General features: G+C 36.8%; 3 protein-coding genes across 3 annotated transcripts; 2 read left to right on the top strand and 1 right to left on the bottom strand.

Annotated features, from left to right (window-relative positions):
* Positions 1–329: 329 nt before the first annotated feature.
* LOC140778122 (casein kinase II subunit alpha-2) lies at positions 330–7,586 on the top strand. Its single transcript, XM_073122688.1, has 10 exons — positions 330–615; positions 2,656–2,785; positions 3,726–3,920; positions 4,305–4,462; positions 5,602–5,692; positions 5,840–5,905; positions 6,268–6,350; positions 6,502–6,565; positions 6,699–6,767; positions 7,297–7,586. The coding sequence occupies exons 1-10, from the start codon at positions 530–532 to the stop codon at positions 7,351–7,353; spliced, it is 999 nt and encodes a 332-aa protein (XP_072978789.1). The 5' UTR covers positions 330–529; the 3' UTR covers positions 7,354–7,586.
* Positions 7,587–8,054: 468 nt separating this feature from the next.
* On the bottom strand, positions 8,055–10,503 carry LOC140778121 (leucine-rich repeat protein 2-like). Its single transcript, XM_073122687.1, has 7 exons — positions 10,342–10,503; positions 10,090–10,222; positions 9,918–9,989; positions 9,658–9,801; positions 9,481–9,552; positions 9,323–9,394; positions 8,055–8,356 (listed from the first exon to the last, which is right to left on the bottom strand). Exons 1-7 carry the CDS (start codon positions 10,421–10,423, stop codon positions 8,287–8,289), a joined length of 645 nt encoding a protein of 214 aa, XP_072978788.1. The 5' UTR covers positions 10,424–10,503; the 3' UTR covers positions 8,055–8,286.
* A 4,831-nt stretch (positions 10,504–15,334) lies between these two features.
* LOC140779506 (probable E3 ubiquitin-protein ligase RHY1A) lies at positions 15,335–18,019 on the top strand. Its single transcript, XM_073124591.1, has 3 exons — positions 15,335–15,725; positions 16,944–17,134; positions 17,288–18,019. Exons 1-3 carry the CDS (start codon positions 15,489–15,491, stop codon positions 17,700–17,702), a joined length of 843 nt encoding a protein of 280 aa, XP_072980692.1. The 5' UTR covers positions 15,335–15,488; the 3' UTR covers positions 17,703–18,019.
* Positions 18,020–18,923: the final 904 nt, after the last annotated feature.

Raw genomic sequence — 18,923 nt, 5'->3', positions numbered from 1 at the left:
TATATCACAATTGATAATTTTGAGACTGTAGTTAAGCAATCCATTAAACAATAGTCTGATTAAGATCTATGCAAATCAATCTCTCAATTTTGTGCATAATTTATCTAAAAACCCCTTTGTTAGTTTTCATCACAGAAACTAATCCAGAGTGCCTTTTCACATAGTTATTGGAAAAGAAAAGGAGAAAGAAAAAGGGTGGATGGACCAAAACAAATAGTTGGTTCAAACCAGAAATAATAGAAAAAAGTAGGGTGGAAATGAAAAATGTTCAAAGGCCAATATCTGAAGGACAGATAAGAGAAACAAAAAAAATCAAAGGTAAGCGAAGGAATCCGTCTCGCTCTCGATTCCGTGGGCCGCGAAAGCCCACGGCCAACTGATTCTCTTCTCTCTCTTCACTCTTCACTCTTCTCCAATAGCAGTTTCAGCTACAAGCCTATTAGCCGATCCAAAAGTTTCGCGGATAGGAGGGGGATCCTCTCGATCACCAGAGATCACCGTTGCGGCGTCGGCGGTGAGATCTGAGACTATGTCGAAGGCTCGGGTGTATGCCGACATCAACGTGCATCGGCCCAAGGAGTACTGGGACTACGAATCCCTCACCGTCCAGTGGGGGTAAGAATCTACCATCTTCGGATTTTGGAACCCTAGCACTAATCCTAATTCTACTCTTCGATTTTCCTTTTTATTTATGCTCCGGTTCTGGTTTGATCTCTATGGTCGATATGTTTAATCTCTTTTCGGGTTTTAGGATGTATTTGGTGTGAAGCATAGACCTGGTGTTTTCGTTCAAGATGAGTCAAGTTATCTATAGAAGCCCTTGATTCAACCTGTTGATTAACCTAGTGAAGTACTATTGAACTGACTTAGTTTTAGATTTTACATAAATCCATCGGTCCAAGAAAACGTTATGACAGCCTTACTTGAATATTGATCTCCTTTGAGACCCTTCCTGCTTCGGCTATGCTATGTACTTTGACCACCTTATATTTACATACTAGTTCATGACAAGTGCCATTGTAGGACATATCAATTATCGTTCTATTATTTTAGATCATGGCATGTGGCAAATATTGATCTCGTTCTTTCTAAAGCTCTACGAGCCCATAGTTTTGACTCTCTTAGTTGTGTATATTCACTATTGGGTATACAGGAGATCCTGTAAATATCCATGATTACAGTTTTAACTCTCATAGTTGTGTATATTCACTATTGAGTATATAGGAGTACTTGCAAATATCCATTACTACCTTATTAGTTAGACATTCTTGTTTGCTGCATATGTATTTCAGGTCCTTCACGTTGTCTTAAAAGGATATTTTAATAACCTTCTTGGACCTGAAATTGAGAGAATCTATGATTTAAATAGCATCCCTATAGCTATTCAGATTATTCGATTGGTGCAAGTGTCCATATTTTATAAGCTTAAACCATCTGTGGTACCCACTACAATATTGTTGTCATTAGAGGAAGGACACCATTCTGCAGTAACTCTCAAAGTGTCAATTCCTAGTATATGGAGCTTTCTCATTATTGGGAATTAGTGCGAACTTGTTGAGTTTAAAAGATCATATAGAGTGATTTATAGGACCCTTTTAAGATAACATTAGATTGACATGAGTTAAAGGGACATTACCTCTCAAGCATGCACAATGTATTTACGTTTTTATGATCCTCTTGTTGTGTTTTCTGCATAGTCTAGCAACTTACATCATCACTGTATTTCTAATTTCTAGAAATCGGGTTGGATACTTACTTGAATATATCAATACTCTAGCATTCACAAGCTACTAGATCAACCATGCCCAGTATTGAGGCAAGACCAGATTAACATCCTTTAATTGAAGGAATGAAAGTTCTAGCAGTCTCTCATTATCTTGTGGTGTAAAAGTTGATATTATAGTACTGATCTTCGCAACACTATTAATAACAATGTCTTCCTTGCATTATGTGATTTTCTTTTTCACTTTGGAAAAATATTCATATGCTTGTTTCTATGATTCTGCATGCGTGTTAAATAATCTATAGTGGTGGTCCCTGTGAGTTAATTTCTTTTCATTGACCGAGATGAAATTGTCAATTTTCAGTGCTGTAGTTATCGAGCTTCTCAAGATCTTTACCTGTCCCATGCATACTGAGGATTGAGGATCTTTGCTTGCCCCATGCACAATTGAACAATATATTTATATATATTGACAACAAAGTGTTTCATTAGAAACCAAACATGTCACCTCTCATTAGAGAAGGTGATCTAAAATGTTAGAGCTTTGATTGAAACAGCATAGACCATAGTACAATTGCGCAATACTAATCTTGTTCATTTTATACACAGATTTTTTTAATAAGTAAAAAATATATTTTCAATTATAGCTTGTGATCTTATGGTACACTTGTGTTACTTTTACATAGTAATTTCTCTTTTTGAGCAGCTACAGAATTGCATAAATATCTGGATGTTATAGTGAACAGTCACAAATTTCATGAACAAGCTTGCTTGTTAGCTAAAGTTGTCAGTGAGATACTCTACTATATCTTTAGCTATTCTGATTGTTCTCTTGTTTTTTTGGTCTGTTAGATAGAGATTATGCAAATTATGTGAATTAGTTATGAAAACCATGGTATTTTCAGTCACTTGTTTCAATATTCTTTTCTCAGTGAACAGGATGACTATGAGGTCGTACGGAAGGTAGGAAGAGGTAAATACAGTGAAGTCTTTGAAGGCATAAATGTAACAAATAATGAGCGGTGCATCATTAAGATCCTAAAGCCTGTTAAGAAAAAGAAGGTACTTTTCTGTAAAGGATAAAAGAATTGCTTTAGTTCCTTCTCTTTTTCCTTGTTACGTTTACTGATAGCACATACTTGTTTGATGAATTGATGATTATAGATTTCACATACTGAATTACAGGTAGATTGAGGAAGGAGTAGGGTAGATGCTTATTGGTCCAAATATGATGAAATAGTTTCAATATGTCAAACCAGTTAGTCTATCCTTATCTCAACTTCTTAGAACAACATGAAATCCTCAGTTTAAGAATAAATTTTTTTTCCTAGAAAACAATTATAGAATGCCAAATGAAGTGAAAGATATCATAAGTGGCCTTGTCTTTCCAAAAACATGTTTTTTGTCCTATGCATGAAATATGTTCAGCTAAATAGTAAATACACAGTGCAAATTAGAACACATTTAAAGGAAAATTGTTACATTAACTCCTTTGGTTTTCTTTGCAAGTGAGAAAGATGTCTAGCTCAATTTTTCTGACAAGATGTTTGGCCTCTAAAGTATCTTAGGATCATTGAGATGAGATGTGACATGTGAAAGAGGACTAGAAAGCAGAAATCTATTTTCATATTGTAAACCTTCTACCAATAAGTGTGTTTTGCATTCTTTTGTCAGTAAGGACTCTAGTACTGGGAAGCTGAAATATTTTCATCTTTTCAGCAGTATGGCTGAATATATTTCAGAACTTTTGTTCTTATAGTTCCTCATTCAAGGATGATTTTGATATTTGTGAATCCCTTTAACGTCCTAGTTGATGATATATCTTCTACATAACACTAAATGATATGATGTTGTTATATTTTACTCTCAAAATGAAGTTACTGGTACTTCCTAACAGTGTAATCCGTCAACTGTCTCAATGAATAGGAATGAATTCTGGAAACTTTTTGTTTAGCTGATCTTCTTATGTTCTCACCTAGTGATTCATTATTGGGATTTGCAGATAAAGAGGGAGATAAAGATACTTCAGAACCTTTGTGGTGGTCCCAATGTCGTCAAACTTCTTGACATTGTCAGGGATCAGCATTCCAAAACGCCTAGCTTGATATTTGAATATGTAAACAGTACAGATTTTAAAGTTCTGTACCCAACATTGACAGATTATGACATACGCTACTACATTTATGAACTTCTTAAGGTACGGTGCTACTTGCTTTTGATTATTTTTTGTCACCCTAATATACTTTGTTTTTAAGCAATACTATGGCATCCTCACAAATATTATTGCTCTCTATATTTGGGTGGCTTGAAGTTAGGTTTTATAGATTTTCAGGCTGTATTATCACCCAAAACAAAACTATACAGTACTTCTTTCTTGCAAATGAGCTTATATGATCAAAGCATTTGTAAGGAATGGGATTTCGCTGGTGCTTTTTCTCAATTTTAAGCAGTTAAATGAAATCTCATAAGCATAAATTGAGATTCTTTTTTTTTTCCTGAATTTTGGCATTAGACAGTTTGGAATTTTTAACATGCTAATTTACTTCTTCTTTTTGATAGTTTGCCCCTAATATAATTTCAGGCACTAGATTACTGTCATTCACAAGGAATCATGCATCGAGACGTCAAGCCTCATAATGTCATGATTGATCATGAACTAAGAAAACTCCGTTTAATAGATTGGGGACTGGCTGAGTTCTATCATCCTGGCAAAGAATACAATGTTCGTGTTGCTTCAAGGCAAGTTTTGTTTTGGGGTTTTTCTTGTGCTTACATGCTTGTTATTTCATTATTATCAGCACTTTCTAGATTGAAGTGACATATTTTTGAGTTAATGGCATTAATGAATTTGATGGCTTTTATGGTGTTCTCATGAAAGAGAGACTTTAATCTACTTCATTGCTCTTCTGAAAGAGAGACACGACCTAGTTCTATTATCTAGTTTTGTGACAATTCTTCTAAGAATGTTGAAGAGCCGAGCCAGCATGAGCTGATGAGTGGCCACTCAAGATTGGCTTTTAATCCTCAATTTTTCTATAACCTTCTTTCTGAAAAATGCCCTATGTTACTTTATTAAGCAAATGAGTGATTAGATTTTCATCTTATACATAGTTAATTTAAATCGTTGTGTTCCTTTTTCATCTGTTTGTACTTTGTGTTCTTTTAATAGATCAAAGCAGCTTCCTGTTTGAAAAGTCGCCAACTTTTGCTTTCTTCTAGACTGTTTCATGTTTTGGGGTTTTGAAGAGGATTTTTCCTTCCTTGAGGTAGGTACTAGGTGGTCCGACCTGCTGACTTGCCAGAAAGGTCATAACTTGGTGGCTCTTCAATGTAATCTTAGTAGGAATCTAGCATGGATGAATACCAACCTGCTATGAGATTCACAGCTGATGATAAATTTATTTGAATCTTTATGTAGATCCTCCATTTGAATTGCTCTAGAATCTAGATAATTGACATCACATGATGGATCTCTTATTCAATACAAACATTCTCTCCTCTAATTTCATTACTGCGATGCCATCTAATGGCTAACCCAAACTTTTGGAAGTCCCAGTGATGGAATCTGGAACTGGCAATATCAGTCCTTTAATTGAGCAAAGTTCGCATTGAATCTATATTGACGATTTTCTTCTATCCTGCATCTTAGAATGCAAGTAGCACACTCATTCTTATTTTACGTATATAAGTGTTCATTTTCTTTTTGTTTTTGAATCTGGAACTGGCAATATCAGTTCTTTAATTGGGCAAAGTTCACATTGAATCTATATTGACGATTTTCTTCTATCCTGCATCTTAGAATGCAAGTAGCACACTCATTCTTATTTTACGTATATAAGTGTTCATTTTCTTTTTGTTTTTGACTTTTTGTTATCCAGATATTTCAAGGGACCTGAACTCCTGGTTGATCTACAAGATTATGACTACTCCTTGGACATGTGGAGTCTTGGTTGCATGTTTGCTGGAATGGTAACATTCTTCTTCTGCTTTTCAAGGAAAATATTGCTATTTTGATGTGATTTTAGTGAATATTTAACTCAAAATCCTTATGTTGCTCTATTTTGCTTAATGCCTTCAAAATAAAACTGGGTCCACTTCTTTGTTGTTGGTTTGCAGATATTTCGCAAGGAACCCTTTTTCTATGGCCATGACAATCATGACCAGCTTGTTAAAATCGCAAAGGTAAGTAGAAGATTAGCTTTTTGTTTCTGGATGGAGTTAGTGCATTCAGGTCATGATGTGTTTGAAGCTATTTTGGAATTTTTGGAACTTCAATTCTCCTAACTTCTCATATGAGAACTTGGCATGTTAATGGCCCAAACTATATAAGAAATATTTCTGCAACTTGTATTTTGACTGCCTCAAGCTTTGATTGTTGAGCTATGTTTTCACTCCTTTGAAAGTTTTTTGTCAAGTGGTTTGTGTATTAAACTACTACTTGTGTAGCATGGATGATTTAAAATTACATTTGCTTGTCAAGTTTTCGAGGTACTTGTTGCACTGAATTAAATGATTGTCTGAACATTGGTTTTTTAATTCTCTAGGTGCTTGGAACAGATGAACTATATTCTTATTTAAGTAAATATCGGTTAGAGCTTGATCCTCAGCTTGAAGCTCTTGTTGGAAGGTAATATTTAGATCCATTCTGACTGTTCTTTTTACTCCTATGATATCTGAGTCGTATAACACTATAGCCTTGTTTCTGTGAAGTACTTAAGTCAAATGCTTTAAAGATAAGTTTTTAAGTGATTTATTGTTGTGCTTGTTACATGCTGCAGGCACAGCAGGAAACCTTGGTCTAAATTCATTAATGCGGACAATCAGCATCTTGTTTCTCCAGAGGTTCTCTTTCCTTTAAAGCTTTTTTATGAATTTTATTGTTATTAGTTATTCAGGAGGGTCTTGTTGTCTCTGATCAACATCACGAGTGCTTACTATTGTTGTTAACTTGTTATTACTTAATTACTGCATTCAGGCAATAGATTTTCTGGATAAACTTCTTCGCTATGATCACCAGGATAGGCTCACAGCACGAGAAGCGATGGTAACTTTTGAACCTCTACTCAGTATGGTGATATCCTATTCCGTTATATTGTACTTTTTGTGACCGAGACTCAACTAAGCTTAAAGTATCCCTCGATAGATATAGTAAGTAACAACATATTTACATTAAAAATGTTACTTTATGTTGAATAGCGATAACAACATAATCAATTAGTTCAGTGGTATTAGTGTCCTCAATCAGTGTCTCAGGTGCATCAATATCACCAAACCAGCAGGCAGGTCATTTTATTAGCTATTGTGGCTTTGCAGCAACTATGCAGACGAAGTTCCTGGTCCATGTTCTCTTTTGGTTTGGGTTCATACAAGTGAACAGAGAAATTTTGACCTTCATAAAGAGACCTGACAATAGCAAGGGACTCAATATTTTCAGGACTGTTGACAAGTAGTCTTTTACGTTATTAGATTCATATTCTCTCACATTTTCTGAGTGACCAATAGTAGTCGTGCTAAAAGAATTCCAACGTTTTCTAAACCCTTTATCCCATATCGACTTTCTTCCTTTTATGCAGGCACATCCATACTTCCTTCAAGTGAGAGCAGCAGAAAACAGCAGGATGCGTACCTAATAGGGAAGGTGCAGAAAATTGAAGTTGTATTATGCCATAGATGGTGATATTTATTTGGGTACTTAATTTATCTGAGCAATGTTCCTTCAGCAACACCATTGACCTCTGATGATTCGGTTACTCTATAAGCATAAGCACTCTTTTTTCTTTTCTTTTCTTTTCTTTTCTTTTCTTTTTCCCATGTGTTCTTGTTTAAAATTTCTTAATATGAATTCTCCTGTTCTGTTGGCTGCTGGGTGAGAGTCCTGAAATTTAAAGATGTCTTCTTTGTCAGTGTAAAGGGGTCAAAATATAGCTAATGTTTATCGAGAAAGAGTGAAGGTTGTTGAGGTAAGGCTGTTCTCGTATGATTTCATTAGAAATCGAGCAATTGCTTCATGAGATTAAATCTTACTGGAATTGCTATCAGTGGGTTGTTCACTGTAGCCTGGTGATGGAAGATCTCTGTTACTAAGCTTAAGGTGTAAGTGGTGTTGGAGAAACAAAACAGGAGACTAAGAGCAGGATGGCGTCTCATATTAACTTTTGCTTGATACCAGTGGTTGTTCCAACGAGACAGGCAAGGACATAACCCCTTTTCTGCAAAAATGTGTTTCACCTCCCACAGAAACAGTCATTACCCAAATCTTCTGGATTGCAAAAAACTCTACCGAAACTTTACTGATTGTGATTAACACATGAAAGAATACAAAAGATGAACCTTAAGCATCTGATTTTGCAACATGCAGTTTAACAGATATATATATATATATATATATAAGCTCATCAATCTTCTTACATTATATTCAAGTTATGTAGTCCATAAATAGATTGGCTAGTAACATTAAATACCGGTATTTCTTACTGCCAAGATTCTATATCCTCTCAGCAAGTTCTCTACAACCACATTGATAGGATTTCTTATAGATACTACTTCAGTATTAGTAGACGCTCTCAACATCCAAAGTCATAAGGAACTAATCCTTGAAGTTCCGGTCCATTGAGTCTGCTGTTGTTTTCGAAGCTGAAATGCCAGAAAAAGAGAGAAAAAAAAACATGTTCAGATACATTAATCAAATACAACTGGGATTCTTTTTTTTTTTTTCTGAAGTATGAAAATTGTATGGCTAGTAAGAGTAGCAGTAACTATGCCTACTTTATTTCATTTAGATCTTCTCACAGAAAGAAAATTTTGGAAATGAGACAATGTAGGGCACTCTAGACTGTAGCTAAACATGCCCTTCTCAGTCCATGAGGACAATTCTACAAGTCAGTAGACTATGATAAGAACAGGACATCAAAGTCATATGCAATTGAATGGAAACTTGTAAACTAGGCATGTGATGAATAGTATTTGGACATACATCTTCGTTAATTGAATTTTCTCATATCAAGATAAACCAACAGCAGAAAGTTACAGATTTATGACTGATCTTATTTTAACGATTAGCTGACCGAGATCCATTCTTCAGCATAGGATGGAATGAAAGCAATGGGTTCTTAATTAACATTGCATTAAGAGCCATCATTCTTTACAAGTGATAAGAACAGAAATCATGACATTAGCCTACATCAAAGGGATAGATAGTACCCTGGAAATAGGAAGAATGACATCTAACAGAGCACAGCAAATAGTACAAAACAAATTGCTCATGCATAATTATGCCACACCATGAAAAGTGACAATTTCTTTAGCTTCAACTTTCAATTAAGTGAGAGGAAACAATAAATTATAGCTAGCATTTTCTACGACAAGGTGGTTAATGCCCAAGATATGGGTAATAGTATCTACGTATGCCTATACAACAGTAATGATAAGAAATACTAATATTTTAACTCTTTCTTTTTATTGCTCTATCAACAGACAACAGTGATTTGATCCCTCTTACCCTTTCACTAGGCTGAAATATAATCTCTAGGATATGATAGCCTAAAACGAATCTTCAAAATATCTAAAAATTATCATATATAGATGGGTGTCTGCCATTACCTTTGAGGGGGGAAAGTGGAAAATGGGCCATCAATTGGAATGGTTCCGCAAAGATCGTTATTCGAAAGATCACTGAAAAAGTTGAAGACAATCTTTTAGTACCAATGCATACACAATCAAAGGAATAAGAAGGAGATTCAAGTCCAGCATTAACTTACATGACTTTGAGGTTCGAGAGTGAGGCTAGCTCTCTTGGAATGGATCCCTTTAGCTTATTGTTGTTCAGACGCCTTGTGTGAACAAGAAGAAGAAAGCATATAAGCAAACATCTTCAAATCAAATTTGACAGTAAAGTGGGGGGGGGGGAAAAGACTTGTTAGACTTTGATGGCTTACAGGAATCTAAGGGACTTCAATTTAGCAAATGACTTTGGAATCTGCCCTTCAAGATGGTTCCCATACAAGTCCATGCTTATTAAGTTCTTCAAATTACCCAATTCCTCCGGAATTTTCCCTTCAAAGTTGTTCCTGTACAGCTCCCTGCGAATTTTAACCCCTGCCCATAATCAAAATCCCATCTTTTGACCAGGAAAAAGGAAAAAGAAAACATCATAACAACAGAAAGAAAGGAGAAGATATGGATAAATTTTTTTTACAGATATTGGAGGTGCTGCAGTCGACCAAGCTCAGGGCCAAGAGGGCCAGAGATATTAGAATTCCCCAAATCCCTGCGACCAAAACCATAAAAAGTGTTCAACCTTTTACAACTGAAGAAGGCTAAAAAGGAGAACGATCCGAGGGGAGAAATAGGGAAAATTAGGGGTTTACAGGCGAATTACACGGTTGCGATCATCGCAGGTGACATGGAACCAGGTGCAGGGGTTGACGAGGGTGGGGTCCCAGCTCTGGAGCACGTTGGTTGGATCCGAAAGCTTCGTGCGGAGCGCGTGCAAAGCCTCCCCTGCGAATTTGGGTTCGCGACCCGTCAACCAATTGAATCGAAATCGAAAAGCAGAACACATCTCTCTCTCTTTCTCTTCTTTCACAAAGAAAAAGGAAGAGGGCAGTCGAAAGTGATACCTTCGGAGTTGGTGGAGATAACCGGAGACGCCGCGAGGAGGAAGAGGACGAAGGAGAAGGGGAGCAGAGACAAAGACGCCATTAGAATCTTGCAAGAGAAAGAGAGAAACGGAAGAGCTTGTTCTGGGAATGGTGGTGGGATGGCAAGGAGGAGTAGTTAATGGTCAAAAAGGAGAGAGCTTTTTTCTTTAGTGGAAGTCAGCAGTCAAACAGGACGGAAGCGAGGCGAGACAAAGCGAGGCGCCTTCGTCGTTGGCGTGGGGTTTGGTTCGCCCCTGTAGTGTGGGGCCCACTCTACTAGAGAGAGAGAGAGAGAGGAGAGAGAGAGAATTCCGAGACATGGTCAGAGACTCAGGGTGGGGGTGAGTTACGGAGAGGGAAAGAAGGTTCGGTGTGAAAGAGTTGAATTATATCATACGGTTAAAGAGTACATTGGAATGTACTCTAAAATGTTGTTAATCACTAGGACAGTGTACATTGGTTTTAGTACATTAATAATTAAAAGAAATAGAAGTACTATCCTTTCTTAATAATATCTTGTTAATTATTACTATTATTATTATTATTATTATTAAAACCAGTACTAAACTTGCTTTTATTTCACTCATGCTAAATTTGGTCCTGAGAATAGTTTGTGTAATATTGTTCCTTGTCTTATTTAGTCACAGAGCTACGCCAACCAGTACTAAACTTGCCAGCATTTAATAAATTAGAATTTTGCTAGATAAGAGACCGAATCGTCTTCTAAGTTTAATTGTTTTTATGTTTGACGAGTTAATATTTTTGTTCTTATTTTTTTAGGTGTATATTATGATCTATATGAGTTTTTTTTACTGTGAGATTAGATTTTTTTTCTAGAAAACCTTAGATTTCTACTATTAGATTGCAGTTATAATATATGAAAAATAAAATAGTGAGGATTACAAATAAGGGTATAACAGTCAGTCATTTGACACTACTATCACTACCTTGTTTCTGATTGATTCTGAGGTCTCTTAATGTGGGAGAAAACAAAGTCTTCTATCATCATCATGTCACTTTGTATGATTTATTTCTTTGTCCCCCTCTTTCTTTCATCGATTCCTTCTCAATTTGATCATCTTTGAAAAGAGAGAAGATCGCCATAAAGGACTTGGAAAGTTAGATGGGCTAGGATTTTTGGGATGCAAGTGTCTTCACGAGCCAACTTTGTCCACTGATAGTTATTTGCAGGCGTTAATCCATGCAAGTACCTGAAATTTGCAAGCCATGTTTATCCAATAATTAGAACACCAATATTACTATGAATCTAATGATATCTGATTTCTTATCCACTTGCTTGCTACCCATTTCTCTCCTCTTATGAGAGATCGCCTGCCAAAAACAAAGAAAAGATTCAACTTATAATCTATGACATCAATCAACTAGAAAGGAAAAGGTTAGGAAAAAAAAATGAGGATAGAAACTTATAAGGTATCACCTGAACATGTTAGTCAATTAAGCTAAAATTAACGTTCCGCTATTAAGATAAGAACATTAAGTTGTTGTGCAGGCTTATCTAAGAGTAATTCATGCTTGCTTCTTCATTCATCATTTTTCCAACTACAAAAAAAACTACTCAAATCGAGCGTTAAAGAGAAGTAGAAGGTTGTAATATAATTAGAAAAAATAATATGAAAAAGAGTAGATCGTATATAGTTATCATATTAATCTTCAAGTAATCTAACCTTAGATGGTATACGGATTGCCCATGCTTACACTGCGGCATGACAGTTCTTGGTTGGAAGATCATATAGGCAAAGACATGCTGTGATCAAACCAGTAAGTGATTATGACTCACCAATTTCACAAAAGAAAGCTCCACATTTTAACTTTTAAAGAGTGTTGAGTCACTTTCAAAAAAATAAAACTAAATTATCATCATTTTCTTCGTTTAAGACACCGGTTCAGTGTAAAGCTATCATTTTGTAGTAAAGGAAATCATGGTGGCAATTACAAACTATCTGAAATGGAAGACTGCATCTACAGAGGAATAAAAAAGAAAAGAAAAAACAAAACCACAAGTTACTAAAAGAGCTCAAAAGAGAAGGTGCATACTTCGGCAATTGTTCAGTTCACTAACATTGAATAAAATAGAAGACCATCCCCTTGTTTTGGTTTCACCATTAAACCAATACAAATGTGTTAGTCATAGCCAATATCCATATTTAAACCATTCTGCAAGAGATGTTCTGAAGTAGATTTCTATGCTGTCAGCAATTGAAGTTATGTTGCAATAATACACCTTTATGAAATTTGATCAACACGTAATGTTTCTTCGCTCTAGCAACAATATATAAAAATGATAAAATATGTTATATTGAGCAACACTAGATTTATTCCCAAAAAATAGAAGTCTAAGAGATAATGTATTATTGAGCCAAACTGCTTATTGAGCCAAATAGCATATATCAGTATTGACTGGAAACATAAAAATCTCAATACCCCAAACTTTCAATTGATACAGCTCAAGTTCTGCACATCAATAGCTAACTCACTACAGGTAGTCAAGTCAAGCTACAATAATTATCACTATTTTGATAGTACCGTTTGGTGTAAGCTATGTTAAGTTAAATGGTAAGAATCAATATGAAGATAAAACACAACAGAAGGAGATGTTCACTTTAATTAAGTGTGCACCCTGTTGCTCTTCTGTGGAATTTTATGTCAACCAGATGTCTAACGAGAAGCTAAACAAGAGGAAAAATGATCTTATAAATAGCTACAGTATGCCCACTTGTTCAGAAACATCTGTATGGGTCGTGAATTGGGAAGGGTTGAGGTGATTGGAAAATATGAAGTCTAACAAGTAACTATTTCCTTAGAAACAAGAAAATCCTTCAAACTCAACAAGCTGTAAGCAGTATACCTCCCCATGATCTCTTGGAATCATGGTAATCTTTGCAATCTTCTCCTCAACCTGGCCTAGGACTCTAGATAAATCTTCAGATGCCCGGATAAATGTTCCCGAACTGTCGCCAAAGCAGATTTACTAGAGGAGCCCCATGCGGCATTGCTTGTACTCCGAATTCTTCTGGATTCCCCACCATGACCGCCGTCGTTGTAGGATTCCTAAAAGGGGAAAAAAGAGGCGAGAGCAGGGCCGAAGAACCCAACGAGGAAGAAGGTAGAGCAGTAGAGGAGCACGTACAAAATGTCGATCTTTTCCCTCCAGAATGAGATCCAAACAAGTAATCTCTCTCTCTCTAGAGACGGTCAAGAGTTAAGAGACGAAACCGACTCCTCTCATAGAACCAACTCTACTGCTCAAAGTAATTATCACAATGGGTCAGTTTAGAGAACTACTTAGAGGAAGCATTTTCCTTATAAAGATGGTCCTGTTTTGATAATTAATATTCAGATTGGTTGATTTTAAGAGGGAATACATTGAATATCTTGGTCAAGATTTTGCCATGTCTATTCCCAAAATACAAAGGTGCCTAGTTTGACAAACATTATTGTCGACAGCCATTCCATTCCAGATCGAACGAATTGTCTCATCTCATATTAGATTCGGAGATTTAATTTACTGAAACCAATGCATGTGATTAGCCAATGAAAGATATACTATTATAAGAAGATAAGAAATCTCTATCACCTTCAAAAACAAATCAACCTTATTCCAATTTAGACACACTTATTCTTACTAAGGATTAGCTAATGATTCCCCTCCATATCCTTTGTGAGGAGTGCCACTGCCAAAGCCAATGCCGCCGCCGACACCACCACCACCTGAACCATATCCGCCGCCAAACCCCGAGCCGACGCCTGAGCCGAAACCGAACCCGCCGCCGCCGAAACTACCTCCATACCCAAAACTAGCACCACCATTGCCGCCGCCAACACCTCCACCGAAGCTTCCTCCACTGCCAAATCCCAATCCATAGCCATTTGAGAGTAGACTATCTAAAGATTGGTGTTCTTTCTCCACTTTTCCATGGTTCTCATAGGATAGCATTCTTCCTAGCACTCTAGCTTCCACTGGTACGTAGCTAATGAGCCCAATATAAAGGAAGAGGAGAGGCAGAGAAGCAACTCTAAACCCTGACATAATTAGCTAGCGTTATGTAATTAGAAGTACTTTAGATACGATGATCGAGTATTAATGATCTGGGGGAATAATTTATAGCTGAAATTTGAACAGGCTACGTGCATGCATGGGATTGCCTTGGTATTTTGTTTTGTGATCGATCCAAATTGTGTGAAGGGAGACACGAAGAATGCGTTAGTTTGAACGCAGAGTAGTAGTTGTGGAGCGAGAAAGGCGTGGATAAAGAAGAGTTTTTGAGGGGAGAAGAAAGGAAGTGCTTTGATGGGTATTATACACAAATATCAATATTAGAAGGGCGTGAGTGCAAAAAAGGATCACATTCATAAACTTGGAGTGTAGACTATTCAAGAATATTCAAAAGGGCATTTTTGTCCTCTTAGATGTTTCAAATTGCAAGCGCTAGAGGCTTCGACACGAAAAATATTAGAAGAGAATAATGAAATTTTGAGGGGTAAATATGCAAAGTATATCGTACGATATTTCTACACGCGGCGTATTATAACTTTTCATACGCAAACCGACTTATCCAACGCTGGCAGTATTTTTGACCAAAATAATCCGTTTTTAACTTTTTTTTAATCATTTCGGTCCAGTAATAAGTAAATTTATTCAACAGTATCAGTAAAATATTAAGCGTCGTTTGCTCTAAGTTTAGAGATCCTCTTAAATTAATTTTTTTTATATTTAATTAAATTTATTTTAAAAAAAATAAATAAAATTAATTAATTAAGTTCAGAACTTAATCTCAAATTAAATAAGACCTAAAATTATCATTCACTTTTTTATTATTAAGTAAAAGCACTAAATAATTCGATAATTTCTTTTTGAAGGACAGACCAAAATAGTTGGTCAAAAAAGAAAAAAGGAAAAAGAAGACCAAAAATAGATTTTTTTGGTAATAACATTGATAGTTAACCAGAGGCTCTGGTTAAGGATACTACGCCGGTCTTATCCCGAGAATGCCAGTCGTCGCATCGTTCGCCGCTACCCCAAAATCGTTTCTTCCTCCTGTGCCCAAATAGTAGAAGGGAAGAGCGAAGAGGAAGGAGACGGAGACCAAAGGAAAGCATCGATTTGGATGACCAGCGCTTCCGAGCTCTTCTACAACTGGAGGTCTCGCAGGTTATCGGATCCGGATCCGGATCCGAATCCGTTAAGGGTTGGCCAGTTCGTCTCCGATCGCGACCAGGATCTCCGCCGCAACCGGCGCCGTCGCGGCCGCCTTCGTCGCAGAGAGGACGGGACCGCTGCTACCGGTCGATCGCATGTCGGGACGCCGCAGAGTCGCTACGTTTGCCACCACGGGTCCCAAACTGTAAGGATATGGAGATCGAACCTCTGAACCTAGGCAATAGATGTTTTAATGCTTAAAGTTGTCTCCTTTTGTGCGTTTAGGATTAGATTTTTAGTGAACGTGAACTCGCAAAGAAAGATCAAGGCTTTGGTTGTTCGTATTCTAGGGAAATCGGTTGAATTGGATAAAAGATGTTCCTTTATGTACGATCGGTTTTGTATAAACATGCCATACTGTACCATCCGCTAGGATAAGATATTTTCTTCTTGGTTTTTAGGGAATAGATGCTCCTTGTTCCTGTCATTGGGGGGATAAGTTAAGGAAGTCCATGAGGATATCGAGTTCCAGTCATTGGAACTGTTATTGCGGACCAAAAAGAGAACTATTATTAGATTTATGTTCCCTAAAGAAACTGGCCACCCACTTTTCCCCAGCAATCTCAGTCTCAAATAGGTTTATTTGATTGAAGAGTACCATTTTATGAGATTTGTGGAATTCTTTTGCTATAATTTGCAGGAATCAACTCTGGTAATTTGGTATTGGCTCGTTTGCTCTTAATATTCGCATATTAGATTGCTTTAAAGCCATAGATTAGTAATGCAAGACAAATATATACTAACAATAGTGTAAATTGTTCCATTCTGGAAGCACCTTTCACTATTTGGCAATTGCTATTTACTTCGGCATTTTAGATCTCTGTGGTGCTTTATGGACACCTTTAGCTGCATGAACTCGTGGTTGTCATGCCTGGATAATTTAAGAGATGCTCTTTGCTTTTGTTCAGAACTAATTTTAGTTGATTTCCCTGTATCTTCAAGCAAAAAGTTTTTCTAATGGAGTTGTACATACAGAATCTTGTTGAAGTTTTAACATAGTTATATGTTTATTATATTTTTCCCACTAAGGAATTGTTGATTTAGCATTAGCGAGGGTCAAGCATCCTATTCTGTGGAGAAAGTATATGTAGATGTACTAGTGTGGTTGAAATCCTTCAGTTGCTACTTCCGTTCCATGAGCTAAATTTTTTCCTTGCTTTTAGTACAGAATTATCCTCTCTGTTTTGTGCGTTATAAACAAGTGAAGTATTGCATTAGTACTCTCAAATATATAGGTACTATCTGCCATATACATATTTTCTCACAGATCATTTTTTTATAGTGACTGTAGAGAAAGATCAATAATGATTTTAGTCTATATTTCCTGGAGGAGTCAATTTTACTTCAGTTTGGGTATTTTCAGATAAGGGAATCGGCTCCGATAGATATCGATGATGCTAGTGGATCTGGCGCAGGCACTAGCAGCAGCAATGAAATTACAAATGGAGTTGACAGATTGAGGTTATATAGGACTGATAGACTTCCTGGTGCTGTGCAACAGGCAAGGGCACGACTTTTAGAAAGACTAAGAGGCATTTCTCTTGCTGGAAGCAGGTTTGCTTTATTAGCGGCCTAGACATGTATTAATATGCCAAACAATCTTTATCAGTCAATTTCATAATTTTTCCAAAATTCCCAGAACTTGACATTTATTTGGCTTCTATTTTCTACATTTTTGTATTTTTGACAACTGTCATCTGTTGCCAGGCGTACTACTTCAGCTTCGCGCATCTCTTGGGATGATTTTGCAGGCACCGATGTCTTTAGAGTTATTAACATTGGGAACTGGGAAACTGAGAGAAACTGGTATGGATCAAGTTCACCATTTGAGAACCCAATTGACGACTCAGAAGAAGCCTTATTTGTCCGAGATGACAGCAACAAGAGGCCTCCAGGTCTCAGCAAGGAAGCTCTCGAGAGTCTAGAGGTAGAAGTTTTCCAATCTGCAGAAGAGGATGATGAAGTTACAATGGCATCACCTGAGTGTTCCATATGCCTTGAGAAATTCTACAAGGGGGTTGTGCTGATGAGGCTGTGTTGTGGCCATAGATTCCATCCTTCATGCCTAACCCCATGGTTGCGCAGATGTGGAGACTGCCCATACTGTCGTACATGTATATGATCTCCATTCTGTGGTTGAGCTGCTGCTAATTCTGTTCTCATACTTTTGAGTACTAAGCAATTTGTAATTAGCTGCAAATCCATGTTATGTGCAATGGGTGCTGGGAGCCTGTAGTCTGTACTGGTTTGCGTTACATGCAACTTGGTACTTTTGGCATGTTAGATTTATCTTTAGGTTATGATGTTCAATTTAATTCATTAGCTTTTCTATAAATAGTTTGGTGTGTTCTGCCCTTGAATCACATTTGATGGAACAAGAAATTTACCGTGCTATTTCTAGCAAATTTCGGTAGTAGCTATATGATTTGTATGGGTGCTTTGTATGATACTGTGATTCGTTTTTTGCCTTGTGCCAGTTTCTGAATATGTCAGATTCTTGTTCTTGGTTCTGCTACATGTTTCAGTTTTTCACCTCAATTTAAGGTCACATATGGAGCTTTGGTGGTTAGTAACACTGAACAGTTGTTTTATACAAGCTACTTCTTGAAGAGACAAACTGAGAGAACTGAAAGTCTGAAACACACACACACGCACACTCTCGCCCGCTGCTTAAATGTTGCTATGCTGCCATATCTTTCCTTGCTTAAATGTGGACTCCTCTTCCTCCTTTGCACAATATGAGATCTTTCTCATGCAATTATGATCAATCATGGAAAAGATCTTTTTTCATCTGTTAAAAGTTTCTGCACTCAACCTGAATTATTTTTCTTATCTTTTTTTTTGTTGCTGCTATGCTAAGACTTAGCTTCTTAAATAGGGTGATAAAAGAGGCAATGATATATATGAATTTATATATATGAGAGAGAGAGGGAGAGATGGAAAAGACCTGGATCCATCAAAACGGTGATATGTACCCCATAATCCGAGCAGAGAAGGAACAAATAGCTTCATTATATTAAGTGGGTCCTTCATCTTTATAATGGCTTTATTGGCCCAAAGGATAACAAAGGCATCCCCTCTACAACTTACCTTGTCTACTCCTCTGAGTAGGAAGCATCCTCCTCCTCCTCCCTGTGCTTCCACTCACTTACCCATCTAAAAAGTGAACAAAAAGAAGAAGAAGAAGAAGAAAAAAAAAAAACTACAATAGATTTTGTTGCAATTTCTCCACATGGCCCATATATACAAAAATATGATTCCTAATCATATAAGCTCGATGTTCTCTGGGTGTTACCAATGAGATCCGGCTTTCTTCAATGGAGATTTCTCTTCTTTATTTTTC

This window comes from Typha angustifolia, chromosome 15 (assembly GCF_048772165.1).
Source record: "Typha angustifolia cultivar Huaian chromosome 15, ASM4877216v1, whole genome shotgun sequence".
In the NCBI taxonomy this organism is placed as follows: Eukaryota; Viridiplantae; Streptophyta; class Magnoliopsida; order Poales; family Typhaceae; genus Typha; species Typha angustifolia.
Note: the sequence above shows the minus strand (reverse complement) of the source record. Positions and strands in the feature narration are given on the sequence as shown.